This window comes from Spermophilus citellus, assembly GCF_964194105.1.
Source record: "Spermophilus citellus genome assembly, chromosome: 4".
Taxonomy (NCBI): Eukaryota; Metazoa; Chordata; class Mammalia; order Rodentia; family Sciuridae; genus Spermophilus; species Spermophilus citellus.
In genome coordinates this window covers 25837385-25865298 of record NC_138185.1, presented here as the reverse complement: position 1 = coordinate 25865298, position 27914 = coordinate 25837385, and the positions used below count along the sequence as shown (strand labels likewise).

The 27914-nt window shown below is 52.4% G+C and overlaps 1 protein-coding gene across 1 annotated transcript; it reads left to right on the top strand.

The window, feature by feature from the left end:
- Positions 1 to 384: 384 nt before the first annotated feature.
- XKR7 (XK related 7) lies at positions 385 to 26975 on the top strand. Its single transcript, XM_081291399.1, has 3 exons — positions 385 to 1321; positions 21323 to 21525; positions 22678 to 26975. The coding sequence occupies exons 1-3, from the start codon at positions 738 to 740 to the stop codon at positions 23631 to 23633; spliced, it is 1743 nt and encodes a 580-aa protein (XP_081147525.1). The 5' UTR covers positions 385 to 737; the 3' UTR covers positions 23634 to 26975.
- Positions 26976 to 27914: the final 939 nt, after the last annotated feature.

Genomic DNA, 27914 nt, shown 5'->3' with positions numbered 1-27914 from the left:
TCCTTCCCCTGATGTCCCCTTCCTCGCCTTTCCCTCTGCGTGTTGCCCTCTTCCCTCCTCCTCCTCTATTAGGGCTGTGGCCATATGAAAGCAGTCCCCGAGGGAGGGAAAAGGAGAGTGAGGAAGAGACGGCAACTCTCAGAGCTGCAGTTTTCTCAGCTTCAAAAGGAAGACAATAAGAAAAGGGACCTCTCAAGATCAAAGGAAAGGATGGAACAATAAGTGAACACTCAGGAAACTAGCAAGTGGCTCGTTAGCATGGAGTGATTGCTAAAGGGCTGTGGGGGGCGGGGCGCCCAAGCTGCTGTTCCCTCAGCCCCTTCATTCCCAGACCCTGACCCCCAAAACCCTGCAGACCCAGGAGATAAATGGAGAGGACCGGGAGGGGGCCAATATAGAAGGAAGTGGAGTCCAGGGGAGGCGAGAGAGAGAAGCTTGCGGTTGGAGCCCCGCGGCTCCTAGGAGTCAGAGGAAGGGTGACCTGGGATGCTCTCCCCACCCCCTTGCTCCGTGTCCCTTCCCAAGGGGGCTGTCCCCATCCGGCCACAGCCTGGGCGGATGGGGGAAGGGCGGTGCGGCGCCAAGAAGAATGAATAATTGAAGTAGAGGGAGGAGGAGGAGGAAGAGGAGGAGGAGGAAGAGGAGGAGGCGGGAGCCGCCCGCACAGGGTCCTCCCCGCTCCGCACCCCACCCCCTCCGCCGCCCGGAAGTCGCTCCCCGCCTCCTGCTCCGCCAACATGGCCGCGAAGTCGGATGGAGCGGCGGCCGCGGCCGGCCCGGGGCCGGAGGGGGCGGCCGGAGGCGCCCGCGGCAGTACGGGCGGGCGCGGGGAGGCGGCGGCGGTGGCCGGGGGCCCCGGGGTGGTCGGGGCGGGAGGCCCGGGGCCGCGCTACGAGCTGCGGGACTGCTGCTGGGTGCTGTGCGCGCTGCTCGTGTTCTTCTCCGACGGCGCCACCGACCTGTGGCTGGCGGCCTCCTACTACCTGCAGGGTCAGCGCAACTACTTCGGCCTCACGTTGCTGTTCGTGCTCCTGCCCTCTCTGGTCGTGCAGCTGCTCAGTTTCCGCTGGTTCGTCTACGACTACTCCGAACCCGCGGGGGCCCCGGGACCTGCCGCCAGCACCAAGGACAGCGGCACCGGAGGAGCCGCCATCAGCACCAAGGACAGCGCCGTCGCCTTCAGGACCAAGGAAGGCAGCCCCGAGCTGAGCCCCCGGCCCGCGCCCTCCTCGGCCAGCGCCTACCGCCGCCGCTGCTGCCGCCTCTGCGTCTGGCTGCTGCAGACCCTCGTCCACCTCCTGCAGCTCGGCCAGGTCTGGAGGTAGGACAAGAGCAGGTGGAGGGAGTTAAGTCTGAGGAGTGTGGGGACAAGGAGCTGCCTGCCGCCCCAACCCTGTTCTGACCTTTCCAGGTCCCCTTCTTGTCCCGACCTCTGCCTCGCCCCACCCCATTGCAGCTCCCATTTCTTCTCAGTCAGCTGCTCCTGACCTCTGCCCCCCTGACCTTGTCCAACCCGAGTCATCCCCTCAGATCTGTCCATTGCAGGAGGAGGGGATGGGGCAAGAAGGGAGAGAAAAAGATCTTCAGGGGCGTGTGAGTGAGGAGGACCAGGGCTCCTGAGGATACTGAGTCTTGGAACAGGGCCACAGGGCTGCCTCCAGCCCTGACCCCTCCTCTTTGTCCGAGTGCTGAGCCCAGAGTTAGGAAAGATCTCAGAAGTCCTTTCTTGTTCTCAAAAAAGCTCAATTCGCAATTCGCAGCCCCTTCCCAATCTCTCAGGAGAGACAGGATTTGAGGCAGCTAAATGACCATCCTGCCTAAACTTCTTGGGCTTTTTGGGAAAGGGTGTGCTGGACTGAGAGAGGAAGCTTTCTGCCTTCTTCTGCTTCCTAAGGACTCCCTCAGTGCCCTCCACCTCCAAAAGGGCCAACAGGATCTGGAATCTTGCATCTGACATTAAATGGTCATTGGCTGCCCTTTAATCCTAAGACAGTAAGGCAAAACTGAGGCTTTGTGCAAGCTGCTCACTTCCAGGCTTCCTTCTCTGCCAGGACTGAAGGTGCCTGCTGTGATGAGTTAATTGGTGAGAGGGGAATTCTAAACCTGGGGCTCCTCTTGAATTCAAACTGCTCTAGTACTTTGGGTCTTCCCATGCAGTGCCAAGATGAGTACACTTACTCGGTGATCACAGGCAAACCTCCTCCTCCCTCTGAGCCTCAGTTTCCTCATCTGTGAAATGAGGGAGGATCCCGACTCTTCTCATTTCATTGGCTTAACTTACCTTTCCTTACCTTTTTAACCTGTTGGGATGGTCAGGTGAGACAAGGTCTTCGTGAGGACCTTGAAAACTGGGACATATTTGGGGACTGTAATGGATTATCCTGCTTCTAACAGATGTGGGGGAAGCATAAGAAAAGTCACTCTAGAAATATAAAGGGAGATTCTTGCTGCTGTTATATTTACTCTGCTACTTGTTAACACATTTTTCCTAACTCAGAAGATTCAGTTCTGGGTTGAGGGTTGGAAACAGGACTCCCAGGGTTTGTCCCAGCTGCTCACTTGCTGTATCACCCTTGTTGTGTTGCCAGTTCTTTCTCTGCCTTGGTTTCCTCATCTATACCTGCCAAGATAATGTATATATTGCATTTAGTTTCCCCGGGGGGAGAAAAAGGGGATGGAGTACTATCCACACAAGGTGGTGTTATTATTATTAGCTCGACACATAAAAATATTCGTGTCTACATCCAGGAACTAATCTGCATTTATCATTCTGTGCCCGAGTGGACAGATGGTGAAAGTTATTTTTAGATTCTGAAATGGTAACTTCCTATTCTTGGTAGCCAAATCTTCATCCCCCTTTCCCTTCAGCCTAAAGTGGGCCAGCTGCCCCACGACTCCCTGGCTAGCCTCCTCCCCATTCAGAATCCACTCACAAGAAGTGAATAGGTCTCTTCTTCCTCGATCATAGATTGAGTTTCCTTCAAATAGGGAAAAAATGACCACAGGCAGGTGTTCTTGGGGGAGTGACTGGAAACAGCTAAGGGTTCACGGAGCACCATGGCTTCTTAGATAAAAGAGCTATTTCCACTGTCTCCTAAGTGAGGGAGTTTGGATGAGATGACTTTGCTGGGATAGCAATCTAATGGCCATGGGGTGGAATCTGGCTCTGGAAGTGTGTTGTGTGGCTTGTATAGTATTCTTAAAACCCAGGGTCCTAGCTTCTCTTGGGGGAAAAAAAAGATTGGCTGTGGCTGCATCAGGCCTGTAACAATATAGACAGGATATGTGTACTCTAGCTTCTCTGCTCTTCCCTTTGATTACATCTGGACCATTTCTCGTAGTCATGAGAGCATTCATTTAGCATGAGAGCCCTAACTTATGGTTCTATAACAATTATTTTATGAAGTACTCATTTTGTTCCAAGCCTACTGGTTGCCTTCTTACCTGCTTTATCTCCTATACCCCTCCTAATAATTCTGTCATGTAGTTAATATTAGAATTTTTACTTGACAGATGAGGGAACAGAGGCTAAGAGAGGGGGCATCCTTGCCCAAGGTCACACAGCAAGGGGTTGGAAGAGCCAGGATTCAAAATTCTCTGCTTTCAAAGCCCAAGTTCAATTTATTCACCATGTAATGCTGCCACTAAAATGTCCCCCTGCTCAAGAATTATGAGCCTGGGATTCCAAGATTCCAGGATGATAGAAAGTCAGTCTTCTGTTGTACTGAGATAAGAATGTGAAAAGAGGGAGAGGGAGGTGTACCATCAGGGTGTAGATAAGGAAATAGTGTATACTCTGGGGAAAATGCTAGATTGGAGGAGGTACTTTCAGGAGACTTACATCTTCATCTTGGTTTGCAAGTGACCTTGGGCCAGGCTTTTCCCACCTCTGGGCCTCAGTTTCCCTATGTTTGAAATGAGAAGATTAGATTGGATGACTTTAAGAGGCAGAATGTGCCTTTCTGGTCCTCATAACACCCTAGCATGGTGCTGGGAAGTGACTTGCTCAGAACAGCTTAAGGTCATCATTAGACTTGGGGACTTTCCCTCTAATACCCTCTCTGTCTAGGCTACAACATTTTTCCCTCTGCCTCCTAATAAGCCCTTTACTCCAGAGGGGTTCTGAAATGAGTTTGTGACCTGCTGGTGCTTCATTCCCTGCACAGAACAGAGATGGCTTGAAGAGATAAGTGGGGCTGAGGTCTGCAGAGAGCTGGGAAGGAATTACCCACAGCTGACTGTTCTCTTTGAATTCAGATTCTGCAATCAATTAGGGGAGATTTCGTAGAAATGGCTATGGAAATGAAAAATCCACATATAAGGTTACATTAATCATGTGAGAATTCTGACTCTGGGTCTAAATGACTGACCAGAGCTAAAGTCTCCAGACCCTTTTCAGAAGCTTGGGATCCTAAAATGTCTAAGAACCTGGCTGAATAGGGGGAAATCTGGAGAAGGTATAGAGAAATCACTGGGACTGGCTTTCCTAGAAATTAAGCAATGTTGGCACAACATGTTTGCTTACTATGTGAGATGTTCTCACAGATGTGCTGAGTGGCAGGAACAGGGGTAACAAGAAAGGAGGTGTGTATCTGAGCCCTGCAGAGTCAAACCTGAGAGGCTGGCCAGCCACTCATCTCCTAAGCCCGTGCTCCCAATCCTGAATCAAATAAATTTAATCTTAAAGATATTTTTTTCAATTCTTCAAGCTTATATAATGCTGGATGAAAAGCCCAAGTGCTTTGGGAAACCAGGCAGGTAACATGGACATAAGGCACAAGGAGGGTCAGACAAGGGGATATTATGGGGAAGAAGCGTCCTGGAAGAGGAAGTCCCACCTTGCTACCCTGACAGTGCCGAGGGAAATCATGGCCCCAGCGTTGTCGAGTCTTGATTTCTCAAGAGAAATGGGAAATTGGAGTTTTTGTGTGAACTTTCCCAATTTTCAACTACCAATTAAGATATTTTAAAATAATATTAACCGAATGAAACACATTTGTGCACCTAACTTCTTGTAACCTCAGGCAACTTCTTTACAATTGATAAGTCCCTTTTACACAGATGTTATATAATCTTAAACATAAAATGAGAGAACTCACCCCGCAGGACCCATGTGAAGTGTTCCAGGCTTACAATCTCATCTCACCTTGACATCTCCCCTCTGGTGGCTACTGATGACATCTATTTATTGGACAAGGAAGTTTAGGCTCAGAGAAGTCAAGAAACTCGCCCAAGGTCACTTGCTGAGTACGTGGGAAAGAAGTGAGGGGCCTACACAGCTTTGCACGATTACCAAGCCCAGCTCTATCCCAGGCATCCCACGCTGATTATGTTGGGGGATCCCAGAGCAAATTCTCTGTGCAACAACAGATTTAATTCTTGAGAGGAGAGCAAATAGATCTTTTCAGCCAGATCCTCTGGCTGTGGGCTGGACACCAGCCCGTCTTCATCCCCCCCACCCCACCCCTCTATCAACCCTCTGAGCTGTTAAGCCACTGAGGGCTGTTAAGCCAATTAAGGTCCTAACCCTGTCTCCTCTGACCCTGTGGGCAGCGGAGCAGTAAGCCATGAATCCTGCTTTCCCTAATCTTGAACTCATGGGCCCCAGCTTTGCCCAGATAAGCATGGTTTGCTAAGCCAATTAGTGTGAGAAGGCCTAGCCCGGGATTCCTCCTGGGCTGTCAGGATCTGGGCACCTCGAAGTGGAGAAGGGGGGAGGCATTCAGGCTTTGGGGGCCTCCCTTAACACCTCTCAGAGTCTCTGCGACAGCCCTGCTCCCTCTGCCTGCTAACAAGCCCTACACTCCAGAGAGGTTCTGAGATGAGTTAGTGGCCTGTGGGGTGTACGGTGGGCTCTGGGTCTCTGCTCTGGGAAGCTATATTCTTGGTATGATGTTAAGAGCATGGACCCTGGATTCAAGTGTTCTCAGCTCAAATCCTGACTCTACTACTTCCTATAGGTGACCATGATGAAGCCACATCATTTCTTGTCCCTCCTAAAGCAGGGACTGTAATTGGACCCATCCACCTCTTGGTCATTGGGGTTTAATGAGATAATGTGTACAGGGGTTTAGCAAGGGGCGGGTCCCACTATTAAGTGTTCAGAAACCCTTGGCCACAATTAGTGTGTCATCAGCCTGGGATTTTCTACTTGTGGAGCAAAGGTTTATTCACTGAACAGGCAACCCCTGAGGCCATAGTGACATGGTGGCCATTCATTAATCTGAATTTATTCATTCAGCAGCTAGGCCATGAAAGAGGGAGCTGGGAGAATTTGTCTGGAGGAGGAACAGGGTCTTAACTTGTGCTTTGCAATGACCACTCTGGCCACTGAATGGAGACTAGACTGGAGGGAGGCCATGACTGGAGTGACAGGGCCAGTTGTCTGCTTCAAGCTGAGCTAAAGGATTTCTGTCCTTCTCTGGTCCTCAGTTTCTCCATTGGGCACATGATGAATGATCAGAACCTGCTCTCTAGAATCAGCGGTGTCCTGCATCTGCCACTTCCTGTGACTCTGGGCAGAATTCAACTGTGCCTTGATTTCCTCATCTGCAAAGTGGACATTCTAGTAATAATACCTATTTCATGTGGCTTGAGGATATAGCAGATTAAATACTGTGTACAGATTTTTCAGCACAGTGCCCAGGACACAGAAGTACTCAACAATTATGATTAGCCTTTGTTAGTTGTATTATTATGTTTAAAATAGCCCAGGGCTTGGGTTCCATAGTGGTCTTCAAACTGTGTGTCACTGTCCTCTCTCCCTCATTTCAACCCAGGTGTCTCTGTTTGTCTTTTTTGATACATTGACTACGTGTCTCATATTTTGCTTTGAATAATCAGTGCTGCAGCTGAAACATGTTTACAGCCTTTGAACTTGTAGTAGTGACCTTCCAGTAGGTTCCTCCCTGCTCTGACTCTGCAGGGCTCCAGCTGGGGCCTCACCACCCACCTCCTGGGAGACCCCTCTCCAGGACACACTGCACCCCCACCCGCCCTCCTTCCTTGCCCATCGGCTGCAACAGGCCATTAGAGCTGCTCCTAACAGACACGGTGGCGGCAGTTGGGCCCAGCGTCCCCTGTTTGATCTATAAAGACCACACAGGAGAAGCCCTAGGGAGTGGGAGGAGGGAGGACTGCCAGGAAATGGCTTTGAACCCTGACAGCTGGGGCGAAGGTCTCCAGGGAAGGGAGGGAGGCTATTTGGGATCTGCTCTGGCCTCTCCGCTCACCACCCTGCCTTTGTTAGGGTGTCCAAATTTCCTCCCATTGGAAATTCGATCAGCCTCCAGTTGTCCTCCCCCAAGACCCCCAATCCTACTTAAAACCCCAGTGATTGTTCTCAAGCTTGGCTCTGGTCCTGCCATTCTGGAGCACCAGGCCAGCCAGGATCCCACCTGCCCCAGGGCAAGTCCAGGCGCTTTGGCCTGGCACCGAGACCCTTGCCCTCTGCCCTTTCATCTCCTCCTGCTCCAGCCCTAGGATGATCTGCTGCTCCCTCTTTCAAAAGCAAGCCCCGCCTTTCTCCCTGGGTAGGGGCTGCCCTCTCTAGCAACATCCCTTCCCACTCATCTCCCAGTGAAATTCTGCACATTCTTCAAGGTCAAGCTCAATTGCCACCTCTTCCAAGAAGCTCTCCCTGAACAAACCAGCACACTACCGCCCCCTGCCTCCCAAGGCCCCATTTTCCACTTCCTTGACCAGCAAGAGTCATTGTTTTTATAATCTGAAATGGGAATTGCTTGGCAGTTCTGTTTGTTTATGGAAGAGCTACACATGCTTGTTGAAACCTCTGGAAGGACAGACAAGGCTTAGAGAAAAACCCCCTCCACTCATTATCTCTTGGAGTGGAGGGTGGAGTTAAGATTTCTGCTTAGTAATTATTTATTGCAATGCTTGAAGATTTTACTTTTGGTTTTAAATTAATCAAGGAACACATGAATACATTCAACTATTTTTTTAAAAGTTCAGATAATCCTAAAAGTTATAACTATTAAATAAGACTTTAATCATTCATCTTTACACATTCCTGTTAAATATGAAGTATGGAGATGAGGAATAAGGACAGTAGAGCCAAAACTCTGGCTCTGTCATTATGAGCTTTGTGGTCCTGAGCAAGTCACTTAATCTCTCTCTTCTTTAGCTTCCTAATCTGTGAAATGGGGATAATGTTTTCTCTGTATGGATGGCCATTGCAGAGGCTTATTGAATTAATATATGGATCATGTTTTGCACAGTACTCAGCACATAGTAGTGCTCAATTAATACCAACATTATTGGCCCATTTTACAGATTTGGAAACTGAGGAGCAGAAAGGAATGGCCTCCCAGTAAGAAAGTAGCAGAGCCAGGTTTTGAAACCATATTTCCAAGCCCTTATGTGTAAACACTAGGCAATCCTACCTTCTGCTAGTGAAGTGTATTCTTACAAAATAATCAAGCATGTATTGTTTTGAGAAGGAGAAGAAAAAATCAGAAAATTTTAATGTTAATATAAAGTACCCACTGTTGGCACTCGGAGTTCTTCATCTCAGACTGCCCCCCAGGCGCGATTACTCATTCCTCTTCACGCCACAGCTCTGCTCACATTCTGTTGTGATCGGCCTGTCTGCCCACCAGGCTGGTTTTCCCACCAATCACAAGCCCCTGGGAGTTGAGGCCTTGTCCCTTCTTCTGTCTCTGTTGATAACTGGCCCAGAACAGAGCCTCTGTTCCCCAGCCTTGCACACAGCTAGCTCTGCTGAGGTCCACAGCAGGTCATTGGAATGTGAAGGCTGTTGAAGCAGCCTTTGGATTTTGGGCTGATTGGCAGGCACTCAGGCAGTGAAGGAGCCTTCTGCAGTTACGGCTGCAGTGCTGAGGCCTATTAGCCGACACCTCAGCCCTCCAGACTGTCAGTGGGTGGGGCTCAGGGCAATGCAGAAGACGTAATAGGAACAACTGTGGGTTGGGTTACCACAAGGATATAGGCATGAGTGACTGAGGGTGAAGGAAGTAAAATTCCTTGTGTGCAGTAGGTGCTTAATAAACTTTGGTGTGAACTCAGTAGAACCTTTGAGGTCATTTCACTTTTGGAGGTTCAGCAACTCCATTAAAGTCCAGGTGGCGGCTTGAGAACTGTGGTTGAGTTTTCCAAGGATGTGGACGAGAAAGCAGAGGAGCCAGGGCACTGGGCCCCGGTGCAGATTGAGTCGCCGCGACTTGCTAGCTGTGTGATCCTGGGCAAGTTGCTCCACTGGCCAGAGCTCCTGTCTCCTCTGTGAAGGGAGGATGGTGATGTATCTACCTCTTAAGGTCAATGTAAATTCGCAGGGCTGGTCACATGGTGTAAGCCCAGAAAACATTCAACGCTGCTATCATCATTTGCCCAGCAGCAGCCCACCCTACTTGCTAAGTATCAAGAGAGAGGATGAGAGAGGGACACTAAAGACCTAACTCTCAATAACCCTTAGTCACTGACCCCCTATTGGGGAAGAGGCTTGTTCTTTGGCTTCAGAGAAAGTACGTGGACATATGATGACCCAAGGTTAGAGGCTGCTCTTCAGGCCACCCGTGACAGAGCAGTCTTCTCCAGAGGGGTGAACTCCATCAGCAGAGGTATACAGGCAGAAACGGGCGACTGTGGCAGGGATATTGTAGTAGAGAGTTCTGCTGAAGCTTGGAGGACACGTTAGACGATCTGAAAAGCCCCTTACAGTCTCAAGACACTGTGACTCCAACGGGTGGTTTTATGATGCTAGGTTCCATGATGCTTAACAAATTGGTAGCACCTGGGCAAGTTCAGCCTAAAAATATGTGTGTTTGGCCTGCACAGTGATTTTTTTGTTGTGTTTTTTTAGCTAATTTTTTTTTAAAGAAAGAGTGAGAGTGAGAGTGAGAGACAGAGAGAATTTTTTTTTAATATTTATTTTTTAGTTTTTGGCAGACACAACATCTTTGTTGGTATGTGGTGCTGAGGATCGAACCCGGGCCGCACGCATGCCAGGCGAGCGCGCCACCGCTTGAGCCACATCCCCAGCCCCTTTTTAGCTAATTTTTAATGAAAATTTTTTTTTCCCAGTACTGGGAAGTGAACCCAGGAACTCTACCACTCAACTATATCCCTAGCCCTTTTTATTTCTTTATTTTGAGACAGGGTCTTGATAAGTTGCTTAGGGCCTCAAACCTGTAGTCCTCGAGTCTCAGCCTCCCAAGTCACTGAGATTACAGGCACGTGCCACTGTGCCCAGCATGTCTAGCTTTAATGAAAATTTTTATTACAGAAAAATGTAAACATATACACAAGTAGAGAGAGTCAGCTAATGATTCCCTGTGTACCATCACCTCACTTAACAGTTATTAAGTCCTGGCCAAGCTTGTTTTATGTAGGGCAGCACCATGCAGTAGGACTCTGGGTGACAGAATGCACTCTCCAATTCAGTAGTCTCTAGCCACACAAGGCTCTTGAGCACTTAGAATGAGGCTAGTGTGACCAAAGAACCAAATTTTTAACTACATTTAATTTTAACGAATTTAAATGTAAATTAACTCTATCTGGGAGTGTTGGCGATGTAGGTGTTGGAGAGCATAGTTCTAGTGCTCACCCCGTTTCCTTCCCTTTCATATTATTTTGAAGCACATCTCAGACATCCTATCATTGCCTCCATAAATATTTCAGTATAGCTCCAAAAAGATAGACTTTTGAAAAACATCTAAAATATGTAATAGTGCTATCATACATATAAAAAGGAATAATAATTTCTTTAAAATTCACAAGGTATTTCTTTAATTAGTTGCCAACATTTCCAAGTTGGAACTTTCTTTTTGCATAAATATCCTAATTTGCAGCTATTCTTCAAAAATTGATAAAAAATATTGAAACTTAGTCATTTAATCTCCATTTTCTCTGAGGGGAGCGATAGGGGTTGCCTCTAGAGTTCCCCAAAGCCCCAAATAATGCAGTCACCTTGGCCCCTCTGCACATTAATGTTTGAGACCCTGACTCTTCCGTCTGCAATCTCACAGTGAGGCCAGAGATGAATAGAAGTGATGCTTTCTCCCAGCTGTGACTTCCCAAGTGCCTTCATATGCCACCAGGAGGCTGGAATCCAGTTCATGACATCCCACCTCCACACATGGATATCAGGAAAAGAAAAAGAGGGACCCAAGAGCCTTGGGATTTTAGAACATGGGGTCCCGAGTTTTAGTCTCTGCTCCGACTCAACCCATTTCACAGAGGGGGAGAGTGAGGCCCAGAGAGGGAAGGACAGCTGGCTGTACTCATACAGTGAGGAATGTGAGTGGCCAGAACCTGGTCCCAAATGCTTAGCTTGAGAGCAGTTGGCTGTTTCTCTGCCCAGCAACAGAGGGACACTGGCTGGAAGCTGACAGAAGTGTGCAGGATGAGAGAGGGTTTCAACTTTTCAGCCAGAGCCTAAAATTAGTGGCTGGGAAGTGCTTGGCGTCGGTCCAGCAAGAAAAGAGGTGCTGTGACTCCGTAGGGGGCTGCGAAGGAGGAGGGAGACAGCCTAGCTCCCAACACCACACGGAACGGGAGCCAAACGTGTCGAATCACATTCTTTACTGACATTTATGATTCATTTCACTGCCAACCCCAGGAAGGTCCTATTTTTTTACATCCTTGCTGGAGTGCTCAGAATTGAGGGGTGAGCTGATGGGGAAGAGGGTCTCGGCCATCCCCTGCAAGAGCTGTCTGGGCCACCCTGCAGATGAGGTGGCATATGTTTCCCTGAGAACCCACAGACTGGTCTGGGTCCCCGCAACCTGGCTCGGCTTGACCTCTGCCCTGTGGTGACATAGGAATCACTCAGCCCTCACTTGGGATGCGACTCTGATGCTTTCTGGCTGTTGGACCCTGCACCTCACTATCCAAGGCCTGCTAAGCCTCTCTGGGCCATCCTCACCTGGAAACTGCTCTCTAGTCCTCCACTCCTGTCCCCCTGCAGTCTGTTCCTTTAACTTTTTTTTTGTGTGTGTGGGGGGGTGTACTGGGCATTGAACTCAGGGGCACTGATAACTGAGACTCATCCCCAGCCCTATTTTGTGTTTTATTTAGAGACAGGGTCTCACTGAGTTGCTTAGCACCTCACCTTTGTTGAGGCTGGCTTTGAACTTGTGATCCTCCTGCCTCAGCCTCCCAAGCTGTTGGGGTTACAGGCATGTGCTACCATGGTGCAGGGCTGTTCCCTTTAAAATGCACTATTTGAGACTTTCATGTGTCGTGGGATAAGACACCTTATCTTGGGATCAGACAGCACTTCATCTCTGGCCTTCCCCTTTCTTCTTTCAGCTACAGCCATTCTGACCACTTACTGCTGCCCTCCTGCCCACCTGAGGACCTTTACTCATATTGTTTCTCTGCCAGAAACTCCCTTCCCTCCCATGTTCATCTGCTTAGATCATGTGCCTGCGTGAGACCACGGTCACCCCCTCTAGAAAGCCAGGCCCTTCTCCCCTAGCTCTGCTGGAGCCTAGGAACATGTTTGAGGCCTGTGGGGAGCCTGGGGGATGTGTTTCTTATTAGGTATTTACAGGATGGTTTAATTAACACACAGGCCCCCCACGAGACTGAGTTCCCAACAGATGGGCTCAGCTCGTCTTGCTCCCCAATCTGTCCTCCATAGTCCCCGGCACATAGCAGGTCCTCAAAAATGCTTGGAAAATAAATGTCAAGCGGGGTTGGGGTGTAGCGCAACATGACAGAGCATGTGCTTAGCATGTGTGAAGCCCTGGGTTCAAACCCAGCTCCAAAAAATAAGTCAAGTGAACCTTCCCTTTCCTGAGACTCATGTCTTCTCATCGGGAAAATGGGAATCTCATTCGCAAACCTCCCAGGGCTACAGTGAGGATTTCTAGCACAGCAGGTATAGAAAGTATTGAATGAATGGTAGCTATTTTCTGGGGGGCAGACAGACCCCAAAAGGAGACCTTCCCTGTAAACTTATCCCACAGGGTCTTCTTTGATCCTCTGTGTCTGGGGGACACATTCAGTAAGCACCAGGGACAGCCAGCCTAGGAGTGGGTCTCAGCCCCACCAGAAACTAGACTGAAAACTCCAAGCCTCCTTCTTCCTGGTCGGGCCTCTGATTCAAACAACCCTTTAAACCTCCCCTGATCCAGTGCCGAGCACCAGGCTGGCTGTTTCATGCATATTGCCACTCTCTGGCTTTCCCTTTGAGGTAGATATTGGGCTGATGGGTTCAGAGAAGGGAGGCAACTGGCCCAAGACCACACACAGTAGGTAAAGGAGCCAGGATCCCAGCCCAGGTTCCCTGGCCCCTTGTGCGGGCTCCCTGCCTCTGTGCTTGGTGCCTGTCCTCAGGAGCTGGTGAAGCAGAGCCTGTGAGGCACGGTCACCCTCTTCATTCATTTACTCACTCAACAAGTGAACATGCATTGAGCTTTCATGATGTGGCAGACGCTAGGGACAGCCGAGAACAAGGTAGACTTGTCCCTGCTCTCGTGGAGCTTAGTTTTGTGGAGAAGGACCCACGACAAATATGTCAGCAAGTAAATTAAGGCATTTTGGGTTGTGATGTGTGATGAAGGAAACAGGGTAACATGACAGAAACCGAGCAGAGGAGTGGAAGTACTTTGGAAGAGTGGAGGGTCTGGGAGGCCTCTCTGAGGAGGTGACACTGAACCCAGGTGACGAAGCAGGTTTGCTGGGCATCACTGAGACCTTGCCAGGCAGAGACCCTGAGGCTGGGCTGGGCTTGCTGTGCTCAGGGAGCACAAGTCCAGCAGAGCCGGGGGCAATGAGGTCCGTGGGTGGACAAAGATAGGGCCACACGAGGCCTCAGGCCATGGTGAAGATTTATCTAAGAGTACTGGGGAGCAGCTTGGCCTGACTAGGAGTTTATGAGACCCCTGAGCTGCTGCAGAGGACAAGCTCTGAGAGGCAAGGATGGAGGCCAGGAGGCCAGGCTGCTGGGGTATACTGGCTCGGACCAGAGTGGTGACAGTGGGGGAGAGAAGCACTGGGGCTCAGGGCAGCAGGGCCTTCATGTTATCAGAGTTGGGTGGGTAGAGAGGGGCCTGAGGAGAGCTCCTCAGGGGAGGCAAGAATCTGTTACTGAGGCCCATTTTATAGAGAGGACTGAGGCCCACAGTGGGCTGGACCTCCCCAGAATCCCCTGGGTCCCCTGACTCCTTCATACTATTGTCATTTTCTCCTCAGCTTTCTCTAAACCCATGGAATCCCAAGAGAAGCTTCTAGGTCCATATGTCCAGCAGGGGTCCTCCCAGGCAGCCCTGCTGCACACCCTCCGTGTTCTAACAGAGGCAGCCTTGATGGGCAGCTGGGTGATGGGGACATGGAATGGGTATGAGCTTGCTGACCTTGTCCCTTCTCCAACTCAAGGGGCTATGGAGAGCCAGAGTGGAGTCCTGGATCTGGCACTAACTTTTTGTGTGACTTTAGACAAGTTCCAGTCCTTTCTGAGTCTCAGTTTCCTCATCTGTAAAATGAGGGTGATAGTCGTACCTACCTGAAAGGCTTGCAGTGATGAACGGACATGTTAATCTGTAGTTGGCACCTAATAAATGTGATAAATGTGGGTTGTTATCATTATGATTAACCCCTGAATACTGTCCCCTGCAGAGTAGTGATAGGCTTGACTGGCGGGAGGGTCCTGCTGCCTCCCGACCCCAGCCTGTTCAGTCGTCAGTGGTCTTCAGGGCCTAGCCCACCTTGGAGACCACAGAACTTGCCTGCCAGCTGGAGGCTGGTTCCTGGATGGAGTGGAGCGGGGGAGCCGCTGGAAGCTGCTGTTTTTGGCCCAGGGCTGTGAGGGGGTGTGGGGAGGGGCGAGAACACACACTCGGAAACACCGAGACTGACAGATGGAGGAGCTGAGGATGTGAGAGACACAGACAGACAGAGAAGGACCCAGAGTCAGGGAGAGGATGAGCAGGCAGGAGAAGACGGCCGGAAAACTAGCAGTTCCACTGAGCCACGAGCTGAGCAGCAAGCCAGCAGATGGACCACGCAGCCCAGGGACCAAAAGACCCCAGACAGACTCCTAAGCAGACCCGGGATCCAAGACAGACAGGAAGACAGATTATAAAAGTGGAACCAGTGTCCCCAGGGATAAACAGATCCTCATAGCATCCAGAAGACAGACAGACAGGCTGACTCAGGATCCCAGGGTCAGACTAACAGAGGGACTCAGTACTGGAACAATGTGGCCCATAGTCTAAGGGACAGTCAGGGTCTCAGTATGAGACTGACACACAAATGATTGCCTCACAGTGATGTAGGGATGGGTAAAGATGCTGACCCTGTATTTAAGGGACACACGCAACAAGCAGATCTGAGCCACAGACAGACAATGATCCAGGATCAGAGGCCCAAGGTGGGGCCAGGTTTGACTAAATGAAGACTAAGGCGTGGGTCAGAAACCCAGCCTAGGGCCAGAGACTCAGGATGATGCAAAAACAGGAGAGACACAGGGTGGCCCAGATGCTGAACCCAGAAGCTTCCTGGCTTCTCAGGAACATGAGACCCTCTTGTCCTCCACCCTTTCTTCTATTAGAGCGGATCCCTCAAACTCTGGGGGATGCTGGGAGTTTCCTGGGTCACAAGAGGCAGTTGGGCCTGGAGAGAATGGAATGAGGTCCCTGTTTTTGGTCCAGAGTTCTTGGCCCTGCTGCTTGCTGGTGGAGGCCCCGGGGTCCAGAAGAGGCAGCTCGTGGATCCCTGAGCAGAGGGATCTCGTGTCCTAATTGCTGGCTTCTCTCCTCTCCGGGGCCTTTTGCTCCCAACCCCAATTGTACACACTTATCAGCCCCTCCGAGTCCTTCCAGAACATGCTTCTCTTAGCACAAGACTGGGAGACAGCAAGTTAAACCCAAAGTGGACTTCTGAGTGCCTCTGTTTCTTCATCTATAAAAGGGGGGCAGCAAAAGTCCCCATTTGAGGGTTGACTGAAGTGCTGGGCTCCCATGGGCTCAGGCCACTCAAGTATGAAAACCACTGGGAAAAGAGAGGCCTTACAAGGACCCAGGGCATCAGGGAAGCTTCCTGGAGGAGGAAGGACAGAAATGAATCAGGGAGGACAGGAGGAGCCTGTGAGGTGCCCTGGCTCTATGCAAATTCAGGTAGAGAAGTCCAGGGCCCTCCAGGATCAGGATGGAGAGGCTCATGTTTATTCATTCATTCAGCAAAAATGTATTAAGTGCCTATTCCATGCATTAATGCAGGGGACACAGCGATGGCCAAGGCAGAAAAGTCCTTTGCCCTCGTGGAGCCCCAGGGATAGACTAGGATAGAAAATAAAAGTCTAAATAAATAAATAGATAAATAAGCCTATCTCATAATATTGAGAAGATAAGAAGACCAGGGAATGTGACAGACTAGAGTGATCTGGTGAGGGTGGCAGTACCATGGTGGGACGGGAGGCCTTGGAGGCCTCCCTAAAAAGGTGACATGTGAGCTGATGAGAGGTCAGCCACAGAGGGATCAGGAGAAGGGGTGCCCAGGTCCAGCGAGCAGCATGTGCAAAGGTCCTGCATCAGAAGCAAGTCTGGCTAGGTTCAAGAAACCTCCAGGGCACCTGGGGGTGGGGGGGTAACAAATGGGACAGTGGCTTGAGGTACAGTGAGAAATGGACAAGGCAGATGGTCTAGAGCCTGAAAGCCCAGGGGAGAAGCTCAGGTTTGATTCCAAGTGTGATGGAGGCCCTTGGAAGGCTTTGTGAAGGGGAATGACATGATCTGACAGCTTTTAAAAATATCCCGCTGATCGCCATGTGGAGAGTAGACCAGAAGGGGGGAGGTTGGACGCAGGGAGCCTACAGAGAAGGCTGATGTGGCCGTCCAGGCAAGAGATGACAGTCGCCTGCACCAGCTGGTGGCATGGGAAAGATGAGCAGACCGGGGATAGATTTGGAGAAAGGAAGATGTGCCCCCCTCCCCCGAGGCTGGATTCCTTGCCTTGAGCTGCAGCGCCCTTTTCTGTGAGTCGTTCAGTCCCATTTATGGTGACACCAACTCCTTTCAACTTCCTTTCAAGCCGAGTGGGATGTGGGATAGCGTAGGCTTCCTGGAGGAGGTGTCAAGAGAGGCTGCTGGTAGTTAGGAGGTGCAGAGGCCTCCACCCAGTATATGTTCCCTTCTCCCCCAACCACGTGCACATCCTGCTACAGCCTGAAAATCATTCTCAAATCTATCATGTAATTTAGTGCTTACAACAGGGAGGGTAATAAGGCTCAGAGAAGCAGAGAGAGACCATCCAGGGCTGCACAGCAGGTCCAGGGCAAGGCTGGGATGCAAACCTACCAGCAAGCCCAGCATATTGTCATCTTGCCTTTTAGTTGCTCGGTGCTGTGACACAGGTAGGGTGGCAAGTTGCCAACTCTGTTCTGGAGAAGGGGAAACTGAGGCCCGAGAAACTAGGTTGCATGTCCTGGGCAGGATTGTTGTCAGACCTTTGAGGGCTCTGCCTCTATCAGGCATATTAAAATGCAGCCACATCAAACATCAAATGTAAATTATATATAACCAGATAAAAGCCAAATTGCAGTTGACTGGCTGACATCATGTTCTGTTTTGCAGACATTTAATTAAACATTTATTAATTTTGATTCTGCAGTTTTTCCCTGTGTTTTAGAGCCAATTTTTTTCCAGGCCTCAAACATTTTCCTAGGCCCATGAACATTTCACAGGCCCTTGGCAGCGAGTACCTAGCGCCGGCTGGAAAGAACAGCCAGTTTGGCCCCGTTGCCAAAAGGGGCAGAGCGAGGCAAAACCCAGGCCTCTCCTCCCCAGGCTGCAGCGTGCTCTTTGTGCTCCCTGCCGACCCCACGTTCCTGGGGCTCGGATGCCTTTCTCCCACAGCAGGAGCCCTTTGGGCTGGGGGAGCCCTTTGTCTGCAGTTCGCCCAGAGCTGGCAGAGGAGAGGGCAGGAATGGGCGGGGAGGTGGGCAGGCGGCCTGTCAGGTAGTGATGGGTGCTGGCCAAGGGCCGGGCTTCCCTCATGCTGACCCAGGCCCGGAAACAGATGGTCTTCCAGCCTGAGAGAAATGTCCAGGGTGTCGCCCTCCCCCAACTCCCCAGGCCCCTTCACATTGGACCAGCTGGTCTCTCCTTCCTGTTCAGAGCTAGAGCTGTAGAAATGGGTTGGGGAAGAGGGGCAGGTGTGGAGGCTGGGAAAGACGGCCTCTGTTCTGGCTCCCTTAGAAACGCCGGGGCCATCTTGGTTTCCTCCTATAGCTCCCCACCTTTGGTCACCTTCAGGCCTGCCCTCTGCCCCTCCTGTATCCCCTGCCCTAGCTCAGTGCTGTCGCTGCGGTTCTGAACCAAGGCCCAGCCCCTCCTGGCTCCCCTCCAAACCAGCTTCGGAGCCAGCTTTGAGCTACCGAGCTGGCCACGTCACCTCTGATTCTGGGATGGAATTCAGATTCAGAAGAAAATGTGAAGACTCCAGTCCAGATTGGGGTGTGTGTGTGTGTGTGTGAGAGAGAGAGAGAGAGAGAGAGAGAGAGAGAGACGGCAGGATGGAAACCAGGGCCTTCTGCACACGGAGCACACACTCCTCTACTTCTCCGGTCCAGAATTTGATGCTCTTCACAATTCTCGTCTTTTTATGCTCCTACCCATTAAAACCCTGCTGTCCAGGCCCATGCGAACCCTGGCCATTCCCTCACATGGCCAGGTGCCTTCAGGCCTCTGTGCATCTGCTGGTTCTTCCACTCGGAATGTCCTTCCACCTCTTGGGCGCCTTCAGTGCCAATCCATGCTTTAAAATTGAAATCAAATCTTTCTTCCTCCTGGAACTGTTACCTGACTTCCTCCCCCAGGCTCAGTTATCATCTCTTGTCTGGGTTCCAAAGTGTCTTGTAACATCTGTTCCCCCTCCTACCGTTACTCCTTCCCAGGGGCGTGCAACAGGTAAGGACAGAGCAGGTGGCCACGGTGCGCTTGCTGTGTCAAGGAATGACTCTGGCTGCTAAGATCCTTACGTGAGGATAGGGCCGGGCCCAGAGAACAGAAGCTACAGGGAGACAAATTTCCACTCGTTACAAGAAACACAATCCGGCCCGGGAGCATCTCCGAAGCCGCAGGTAGCGCGGAACGAGGCAGTGGGTGTCCCGCCGGGGCTGGAAACGGCTGAGGAATCCCAGCACTGCCAGAGGCTCACAGGGAAGCACCTGTGCATTTTCCAAGGCAGTGGCTGAGGGACCAGCCCTCCCCCCTTCTGGATGCCAGTCCTGTAATGTGTCACATGGAGGGTGTGTCTGCGGCATCATCTGTGCCAGGAGGATCCGGGGATGAGGATGAGGGCCCTAAATTGGATGTTCCTGGCCACATTTTGTGGGGGAGAGTCTGGCTCTGAAAGGATCCCCAGAGCCGTCCAGCCCATCCTCTCAGCAGAGGAGAAACAAAGGCCCAGGGAAGGCCACACAGCTGTAAGATGAGGAGAGCTGTTGGAGGACACTCTGGGTATAAGCTGGTCCCATGGCACCGCAGTCCTGTCTCAGGCTGGTAGCACAACAGGAATGCAGCTGGTCACACTGTCCCCAAACAGCATCCCGATAACAAAATGAGAGCACATCCACCTGGGAATAGACTTTCCAAATCCCTGGTTCTTCAATTGTAGATTCAGGCAACAGGATCAAATGCCAGTTTCTCGGGGCACACATTTTTGGAGTTTCCCTCTATGGTTTCAGCAGAAGCCTGCCTGCCCCAGGAATCAAGGAGCTTTGGGGGCTAGGAAAGGGGGAGGGTCTGTGGTCACAACAGCTAAGAGTGGAGCTGTTGAGCAAGAGAGGGGAAATCAGACCCAGAGAACTGTGTGGACAGGTCTCATTCATCCTCCCTGGGTACGGCGGCACTGTACAGTGTACAAAGTAGCTTCTCATCCATTTAATTAATCCTCATAACTTCTCTGGGAGGGACTAACTAGGGCTCAAAGAGGGTCTTCTCAAGATCACACAGTAAATTAAAATTGGAAATTGAACCCAGGGTTCCGCGTTCCTTCCCTTCCTGCTCCAGGATTACCAGAGTTCTGTTGAACTGGACACACTCGCAGTCAGACATGTATGCGTTCATTCAACCCACACAGATTGAGTGCCTAGTGTGTACTAAGAACTGAGGCTGCAGCAGTTAGCAAGCCGAACTGACCATTCATGAAACACAGCCTGAGGGAGATGCGTACCCCACAAGGACTGGGTGAGGAAGTCAGGCAAGCAGGAGAAGCATCTAAAGGTGGAGGGTGGTCAACAGACGCTTCCTAAAAGAAGTTGTGTTTAAAAGCTGAACTCTGGAAGAAAGGCAAGACTTATCCAGGTTTGGGGCAGGGGAGGAGGACAGAGGGGGGATCAGGCAAAGGGAACAGCAGATGCAAAAGCTCAGCAGTGAGGGAGAGCATGGGAGCCCTGGGTTCTGTGGCCTTGCAGAGGAACTGGAGCCCTGAAGTTTGTTAGGGAAAGTGGCATGAGAGGAGGCCGCAAAGTCTCAAGTGCCAGGAGACAGGGAGCAACTTCCCTGCGCCCCCATGTGGGGACTGGGCCCTCAGAGGCAAGCTCAGGAACAGGTCAGGAAGCTGCTGCAGCAGAACTGGGGGCTGGTACCAGAGGCTGTACCTGAACTGTTGATGGTTTCCTGTAAGAAGCAGTGCCATCTAATGGCTAAAGTGCTGCCTGGGTTTGAATCCTGGACTTTACAGTGTGCAAAGTAGCTTCTCATCCATTTAATTAATCCTCACAACTCCTCTGGGAGGGACCAAAGAGGGCTCGGAGATGGTCTTCCTAGTTGTGTGATGTTGGACAAATGATAGGCCTCTCTGGGTCCCACTTTCCTCATCTATAAAATGGGGATGATGAGAAGGTATCCTTTAAGCTTAGGGCACTCTCAGGTGTCAGTAGTCTTTCAAAGAAATTGGGATTGGGGATGGTGGTGCACCCCTGTAATCCAAGGTACTAGGGAGGCTGAGGCAGGAGGCTTCCAAGTTCAAGGCCAGCCTCAGCAACTTAGCCAAATCCTGACTGACAAAAAGGGGGGGGGGGGCCTGAAGATGAACTCGGTGGTAAAGCGCCCTGTGTTCAATCCCCAGTACTACAAGAAAGAAAGAAAGTGGTCCCCGCATTGGTGGTGATGACCCTGTATTAAGGCCTTCCCTTATGTCAGGACTTGAAGCTCCTGCGCCCATTCGGTGCTCTCCACCCACAGCCCCCCGCCCCAGGCGATCCCCCACCACCATTTTGCAGCTGAGGGAGGGGGCTGGGCATAGTAGGGACTCCCTGCTCTTGAGGGCGGGCCCTGGCAGGTGACAGACAGAGGCGGAAGAGCCGGGGGAGCTGAACCCGCGTCCCCTCCCGCAGGTACCTGCGCGCCCTGTACCTGGGGCTGCAGAGCCGCTGGCGCGGGGAGCGGCTGCGGCGCCACTTCTACTGGCGGATGCTGTTCGAGAGCGCCGACGTGAGCATGCTGCGCCTGCTGGAGACCTTCCTGCGCAGCGCGCCGCAGCTGGTGCTGCAGCTCAGCCTGCTGGTGCACCGCGGCCGCGAGCCCGACCTGCTGCCCGGTGAGCCCCGCCCCGCCCCAGGCCCCGGGAAGCCGTGAGCGCCGCTTCAGGGTCGCTGGGTCAGGGCTTGGGGAAGCCCGCCCTATATTCTCATCACCCTCCAAGCCTCTCAAGACACCTGGTCCCCCTCGGACCTGGCCCCTCACCACCCCTCAGGTCCCCTGGGCACCCCCTCCTGCCCCTACCTCCCCCATCACCCGGGCAGACCAGACCCTGCCCTTCACCCCCTCAACATACCTTAGATTCACTGGGGAGTCCCCTGTCCCCTTCATTCCCTAAACCGTTTTGATCCCAGCCTGCATCTCCAGAGGACTCCCCCACCCCACAGATGGCCCAACTGCCGTTGGTTTCCAGAGAACCTATCCGTTGCTCCCCCACTGGAAGTCCTGGGGACACCTCCAAGGCTTAGACTTGGTCCCCTTCCTGTCTTTCTATAGGCCCTCTTCACTCCCACCTGCCCCTTCTAGAACATTCCAGGCCAGCCCCCTCAACATCAGAGAAAAACTGCCAGCCCTGTCTCTCTGGGGCACCTGGTGCTGTCCCCACCCAGACCCTGCCCAAACTACCCTCAGTGTCCCAAAACACTGTCACCACGACTCAGACCCCCCTGGGGATCCCTTGCCCAGCATAGGAGCCTCACCTGGGATCTTGTCTTGAGCCCTCAGATTTGAGTCCTAGGTGTCCCTCCACACCTAGACTCAGCCTGGTGCTCCATGTCTTCTAATGGCCCCTCCTGGCTCCCCATGCCCTAATCATGACCCACTCTTTACCTCTTCTTCCACTTCCAGAGTCCTGATCCTAATTTCCCACCCTCCCACACTAAGACCCCTGAATCCTAATAGCCCCATACTAGAGTCCTAGACTTCACCCTTGTAGATACCAAAATCACCCAACTTGGATGCCCCTTTATGCTCCACGCCTGCAGAAATACCCAGCCCAGCCACTCTTGCTCCGCCTCACCTCATCATTGTTCTTGAGGACCTCCCCCCAAACCCTCTCACACTTCTGCAGACCCAGAGACCTCATGCTTCCTCACGCTTCCCTTATGCCTCCTCAGAACCCAGCTCCTGACCCAGACCCTCCCCTTCTCCCCGGACCCCAACCCAGACCCACCCTAACCCAGCCCATCCCATCCCCACCCTCTCTCCACAGCCCTCTCCACCTCTGCCTCCCTCGTGTCCCTGGCCTGGACGCTGGCCTCCTACCAGAAGGTGCTACGAGACTCGAGGGACGACAAGCGGCCGCTGTCCTACAAGGGCGCCGTGGCCCAGGTACTGTGGCACCTGTTCACCATCGCAGCTCGCAGTCTGGCCTTCGCCCTCTTCGCCAGCGTCTACAAGCTCTACTTTGGCATCTTCATCGTGGCTCACTGGTGCGTCATGACCTTCTGGGTCATTCAGGGGGAGACAGACTTCTGCATGTCCAAGTGGGAGGAGATCATCTACAACATGGTGGTAGGCATCATCTACATCTTCTGCTGGTTCAATGTCAAGGAGGGCCGCAGCCGCCGCCGCATGACCCTCTACTATTGCATCGTCCTGCTGGAGAACGCCGCGCTCACCGGCTTCTGGTACTTCAGCCGCAACTTCTCCAATGACTTCCACTCGCTCATCCTGGTCTGCGTGGTGGCCTCCAGCTTTGCGCTGGGCATATTCTTCATGTGTGTCTACTACTGTCTCCTGCACCCCAATGGACCCATGCTGGGTCCCCAGGCACCTGGCTGCATCTGCCCTGAGACCCCAGGGACCTGTGGCCCACCAGCCGATGCCATCACAAGTCCCCCACGGTCCCTGCCAAGGACTACAGGCGCCGAGCGAGATGGGGCCTCCATGGGGGGTGAGCGTGCAGGGACCCCCACGCTACCTGTCTTCCAGGTGCGGCCTGGCTTGCCTCCCACACCAGTGGCCCGCCCCTTGCGGACAGAGGGGCCTGTCATTCGGATTGACTTGCCTCGCAAGAAGTACCCAGCTTGGGATGCTCATTTTATTGACCGCAGGCTCCGGAAGACTATCCTGGCATTGGAGTATTCCTCTCCCGCCACACCCCGGTTGCAGTACCGGAGCGTGGGGACCTCCCAAGAGCTGCTGGAGTACGAGACAACCGTGTAGGCCACAGTCTGCTCTGACAAAAAGGGATGGACTTGGCTGATCCCACATCGACTACAGTGTTGAGCCAGGAATTTCAGGGCCACCAGGCTGTGGGGGCATGGATCTGTTGATCCAAGGGTAGAGTGGCCCCATCATTGGGTTCTTTTTAAGGGAGGGGGCTGTCTTATGGAGACTCCAGCCCCAGGCCCCATTTACAGCCCTGTGGCCAGTTCCCTAGATTCCCCTGAACCAGGGCCCAGGGAATCAACTGGTGCTACACTCCTCGTGAGCTGCCCCACTTCCATGGGGCCTCCATACCATGCCTGTTGCCGGGGGCCCGCACCCTCTCCCCTGCCTGGCATTGTCCACACATCGCCCCTGGTGAACCTACCAGAGGAAGGGCACTGTCTGGAGTTCATGGCGAGGCCCTGTGCTCCTTGGGGGTATGGCAGTGGGCTGCCTCTGTGGTGGGAGGGGATCACTGAGAAGGATGGAGGAGGCCATGGGAGGTGGGGGTGAGTTTGGAGCATCTTGTGGACGGGATCAGCATAGTACCTGGAGGGTCTGAGGCCTGGAGTTAGGCAAGAGGGCAGCTGAAGGAGGGAGTAGGGGTGGGTGGTGAATTAGGATGTGGGCTGATAGTGCAGAGATGGAAAGAACCCCAAGGGGTCCAAACTGGCATAAACCTGGAAGGGTGGAAGATCTGGGGGAGGAGAACCTGCAGTCCAGGGTCAAGTCCAGAGAAGGACTCTTTGGGAAATATACTTCGTTGTGGGCTCTGTAATGGATGAGGTTTGACACCTTGGGTGAAAATATTTCAAGGAGGCATTTTTTGCTCTAGATGAACATCCAGAACATTCCTAAGATCTTGAGCACAGCAGATAAAATGTTCAGGAGGATACATTGTCTGAGTTCAATTATAGATGAGGATCTAGCTCATTTGGCAGAAGAACTATTGTAGAGCTGTGCTTAGGTCCAGAAGAAGTTCTAGAAGAACACTTAACTGATGAAATGTCCTAGGAAGTCTGTCATATATTATGTATGACAAGCAAGGACACTGGACCCCTGATGCTCTGCTGTGGAAGATTCTAGTGCTTGCCATGGTGAGGGGTGGGGAGCTCTAGAAACCAATGCAAATGGAATGTTCTGGGTGTACTTATGGGACTTCTAGGCTCCTGTCCACCTTGGTCCACAGTTATCTTTCTAAAAGGAAGTTGTCCTCAGAACCCCGAAACATTTCAGCTGCCAACTGGTTCTTAGCTAGAAAAAAGTAGATCTGGGGATGTGATATGAATCCTGGATTTCAGCCACCCTGCAGATGCCACTCTGGGGAGGGTGTCTGGGAAGCTGACTTATTTTTGTCTCCAATCTGACAACCTCCCCAAGACCTATGTTCCATTCCCTTGGCCTGAACATCCTGGGGTGCTCATGGGATCACTCATTCAGGGCCACTTCTAGTCCTGGAAGGGGTGCAGAAGGTTGGGAGTAGAGAAGGAGGCAGCTCCACAGAGTGGAGACAGAGCCTCTAGGCAGAGACTGGCTCCCCTTCCCACTCACCCATGCCCGCTAAGCTAAGGCACGTTTACTGGGAGGATATCTGAAGCTCAGCTGCAGGGTGGGGCCGCAGTGGGTGTTAGAATCAGACTATGCAAATTAGAGGGGGTGCTTAGCCCTTGCCGGCTCAGCCTCCCTGGGGATTATAGTGGGGAAACTAAGGCCCAGAGTGGCAGCTACTCTCCCAGGTCTGGCTGGACCATCAGATGGTAGTGGGTAATGATAGATTTACTGAGGATGTAGGGAGGGGGCCATATTCAGGGTGTAGGGTGACCCCACAGGCAGCGAGGGCAGGACTGCACCCACAAGCACACATCATAGCTGTGATACATGGCTCCCACCCTCCTGGCATCACAGGCGGCTGCATCCCTCATGCCGACATTTAAGAATGCATTTCCTTCTTCCTCCTATTTCCCTGAGAAACCTCAGGAACCCAGCTGCAAGAGTGATAAGGGGTTCCATCCTGACCCAGATCTGTCCTGGTGGGCTCACGGATTCTCCTTGTCCTCTGTCCAGAACTGTTTTTGGAGATCCAACTCCATGACCAGTTACGCACAGCATTGAGGTTGGGGACCAAGACCCACTGCCTGTCTCTCCAGGGCTGATTGTGCCAAGAGTTTCCACCCACAGGGTCTCCCTTACACCGTCCTCTGCTCACAACATCCTTACAAGAGCCATTCTCCGCCTACCCTACAGATGAGACGACTAAGGCTCGGCGAGGCAATGTGAGGGTCTCCCTTGGCAATTATTTTACTCCCAGGGTGCTAGAATGGCCCATCTCCAGCATTCTAGAAGGAGAAGTTAAAAAAAATACCCTACTCCTTTACAGCTCAGGAGACTCCAGGAGGCAGGGAACAGGAATGAACTGGCAATGCCAGGCAGGGCTTGAGGTTCATGGGGAAGCCACAGCCATATTTTCAGGGCTTGAACTCCACCCTCGCATCAGACCAATCCCACAAAACCTCTCTTCAGGGCCTCTGTCTGCAAGGTCAAGGTCATGGTCAAAGGGCTTGAGGAGAAGACTGTGAGCATCTCTCACTTCTCCCCGTTAGCTCAGCCCCTGAAATACATCCCTCCCTGGAGTTCAGGATCCCATCTTTCCCTTCCTGAGGTCCCCTTTCTGCTGACCTGTTTCCTTGTTTCACTGCAATAGAGGAGTCAGAGGGGAGGGCCTCATTTCCTTGGAGCTGTTGTTTTGTGTCCCTTTCTGTGACATAATCTACCTCAGCTGGTCTCTCTTCCCCATCAGAACTGTGTTCCCTGGGTCCTCTGTACCCCATTCTCTGACCTTCACCCTATCCTGGATGTTCAGTCCTTCCCAGGACCCCTCCAGAGTCCTTGAAATGAGAGAAGTTTCCAGAAATACAGCTCAAGGGGGCTTTGGGGTCCCCTAAGCCAACCACCCTCTAATCCCGTTATACAGGAGAAGTTGAGCCCCAGAAAGGGCCAGGCACTTGCTCAAGATCGCACAGGAAGTCAGTGCAGTGGGAGTTAGTTGGGTCCACCTTAATTTTGCCAGGAACAGAAGAGAGCACAACACTGGGTACCAAAGTACTGGGCAGTCGCCAACCCCAGGAAACCCTGTTCCCAAGGCAGACCTCTGTTTCTCTCTTTTCTTGACCTCCCACTTTAAACTGACCCCACAAGCTGATGACTGCTCCCCAAACCTCTCCAGGCACCAGACACCCCATGTCGCACCTCCATGCACTGATGTGCCTTGTAATGGTCACCCCAGCTGAACAACACAGGCCACCACCCTCCCCCACGGGGGCTCCCCAACAGGGAGTCCTTTTTGGTCCCCTCTTCTCATCTGCCCCATTCCTATGTCTCCCCACAGTCCGTCTTCCCCTCAGCCAGCTCTCTGCAGTCTGTATCTCCTGGAGGTGTGTCACCCACGAGGGCGGGGACAGCAGGGGGCTGGGAGGCCAAGGCCCCAGGAATGTCCAGGTCTCCAGATCAGGACCAAGTAGGGTCTGCAAATGTTCAGGGAAAGTCTTGCCTGGCAGTTGCAAAGCCCCCAGGAGACTGAAATTCTGCAGGTGCTAAACGATAGGGACCCCCCCCAGACTCCCCCGCCCCCTGCTGCAAATGGGATAGTGGGTGTGCCCTGCTGGAAGGCATGAAAGTTCCAGGTTTTGAAAAACCTCATGCTGGTCAAACTGAACACTGTACCAAGCCCCTGGGGCCACCAGTTTGAGAGCTCTGGTTCAAAGTGTTGGTGGGGGTGCGGGGCTTGGGGACTTAGCTTAGTGGCAGAGCGCTTGCCCCGCACTCCCAAGGCCCTGAGTTCTGTCCTTGACCCCAGGGGTGGAGGAAGAAAATGCAACAAATTCTGAGAAGGTTCCAGGGAGCCCTGCAGAGTCTGGAAGCCCCTCTGGTGACATCAGGGTGCCTTGGCTCCCTCTGAGGCTTCTCTAGTCTAACCCTAAACCCCTTTCAAAGCACACCCAACTGCTCTCTCCGCTGTAAGGGAAGGGAAGTAGGGGAAGGATCATCTGAAAGGATGACAGGTTCCTCCAGGGCCTCAGGGGGCTGCTTAGGGACTGGAGTTTTCTGCAGTGGTGGGGGCTCCTGGTTAGGAGGGACCTGCATGGGGTGGGCAGAGTCCCGGCACAGTAAGGTTCAGAGTCAGGACCCACTGCCCCCTTGGCACCTGCCTCCTTCCCAGTCTTCAGGCAGGGCTTGTGGGGAGAGGGATCTGTTAATGTCTGTCCTGAAGTGCTTTGTGATATCTCAATGGAAGGGACC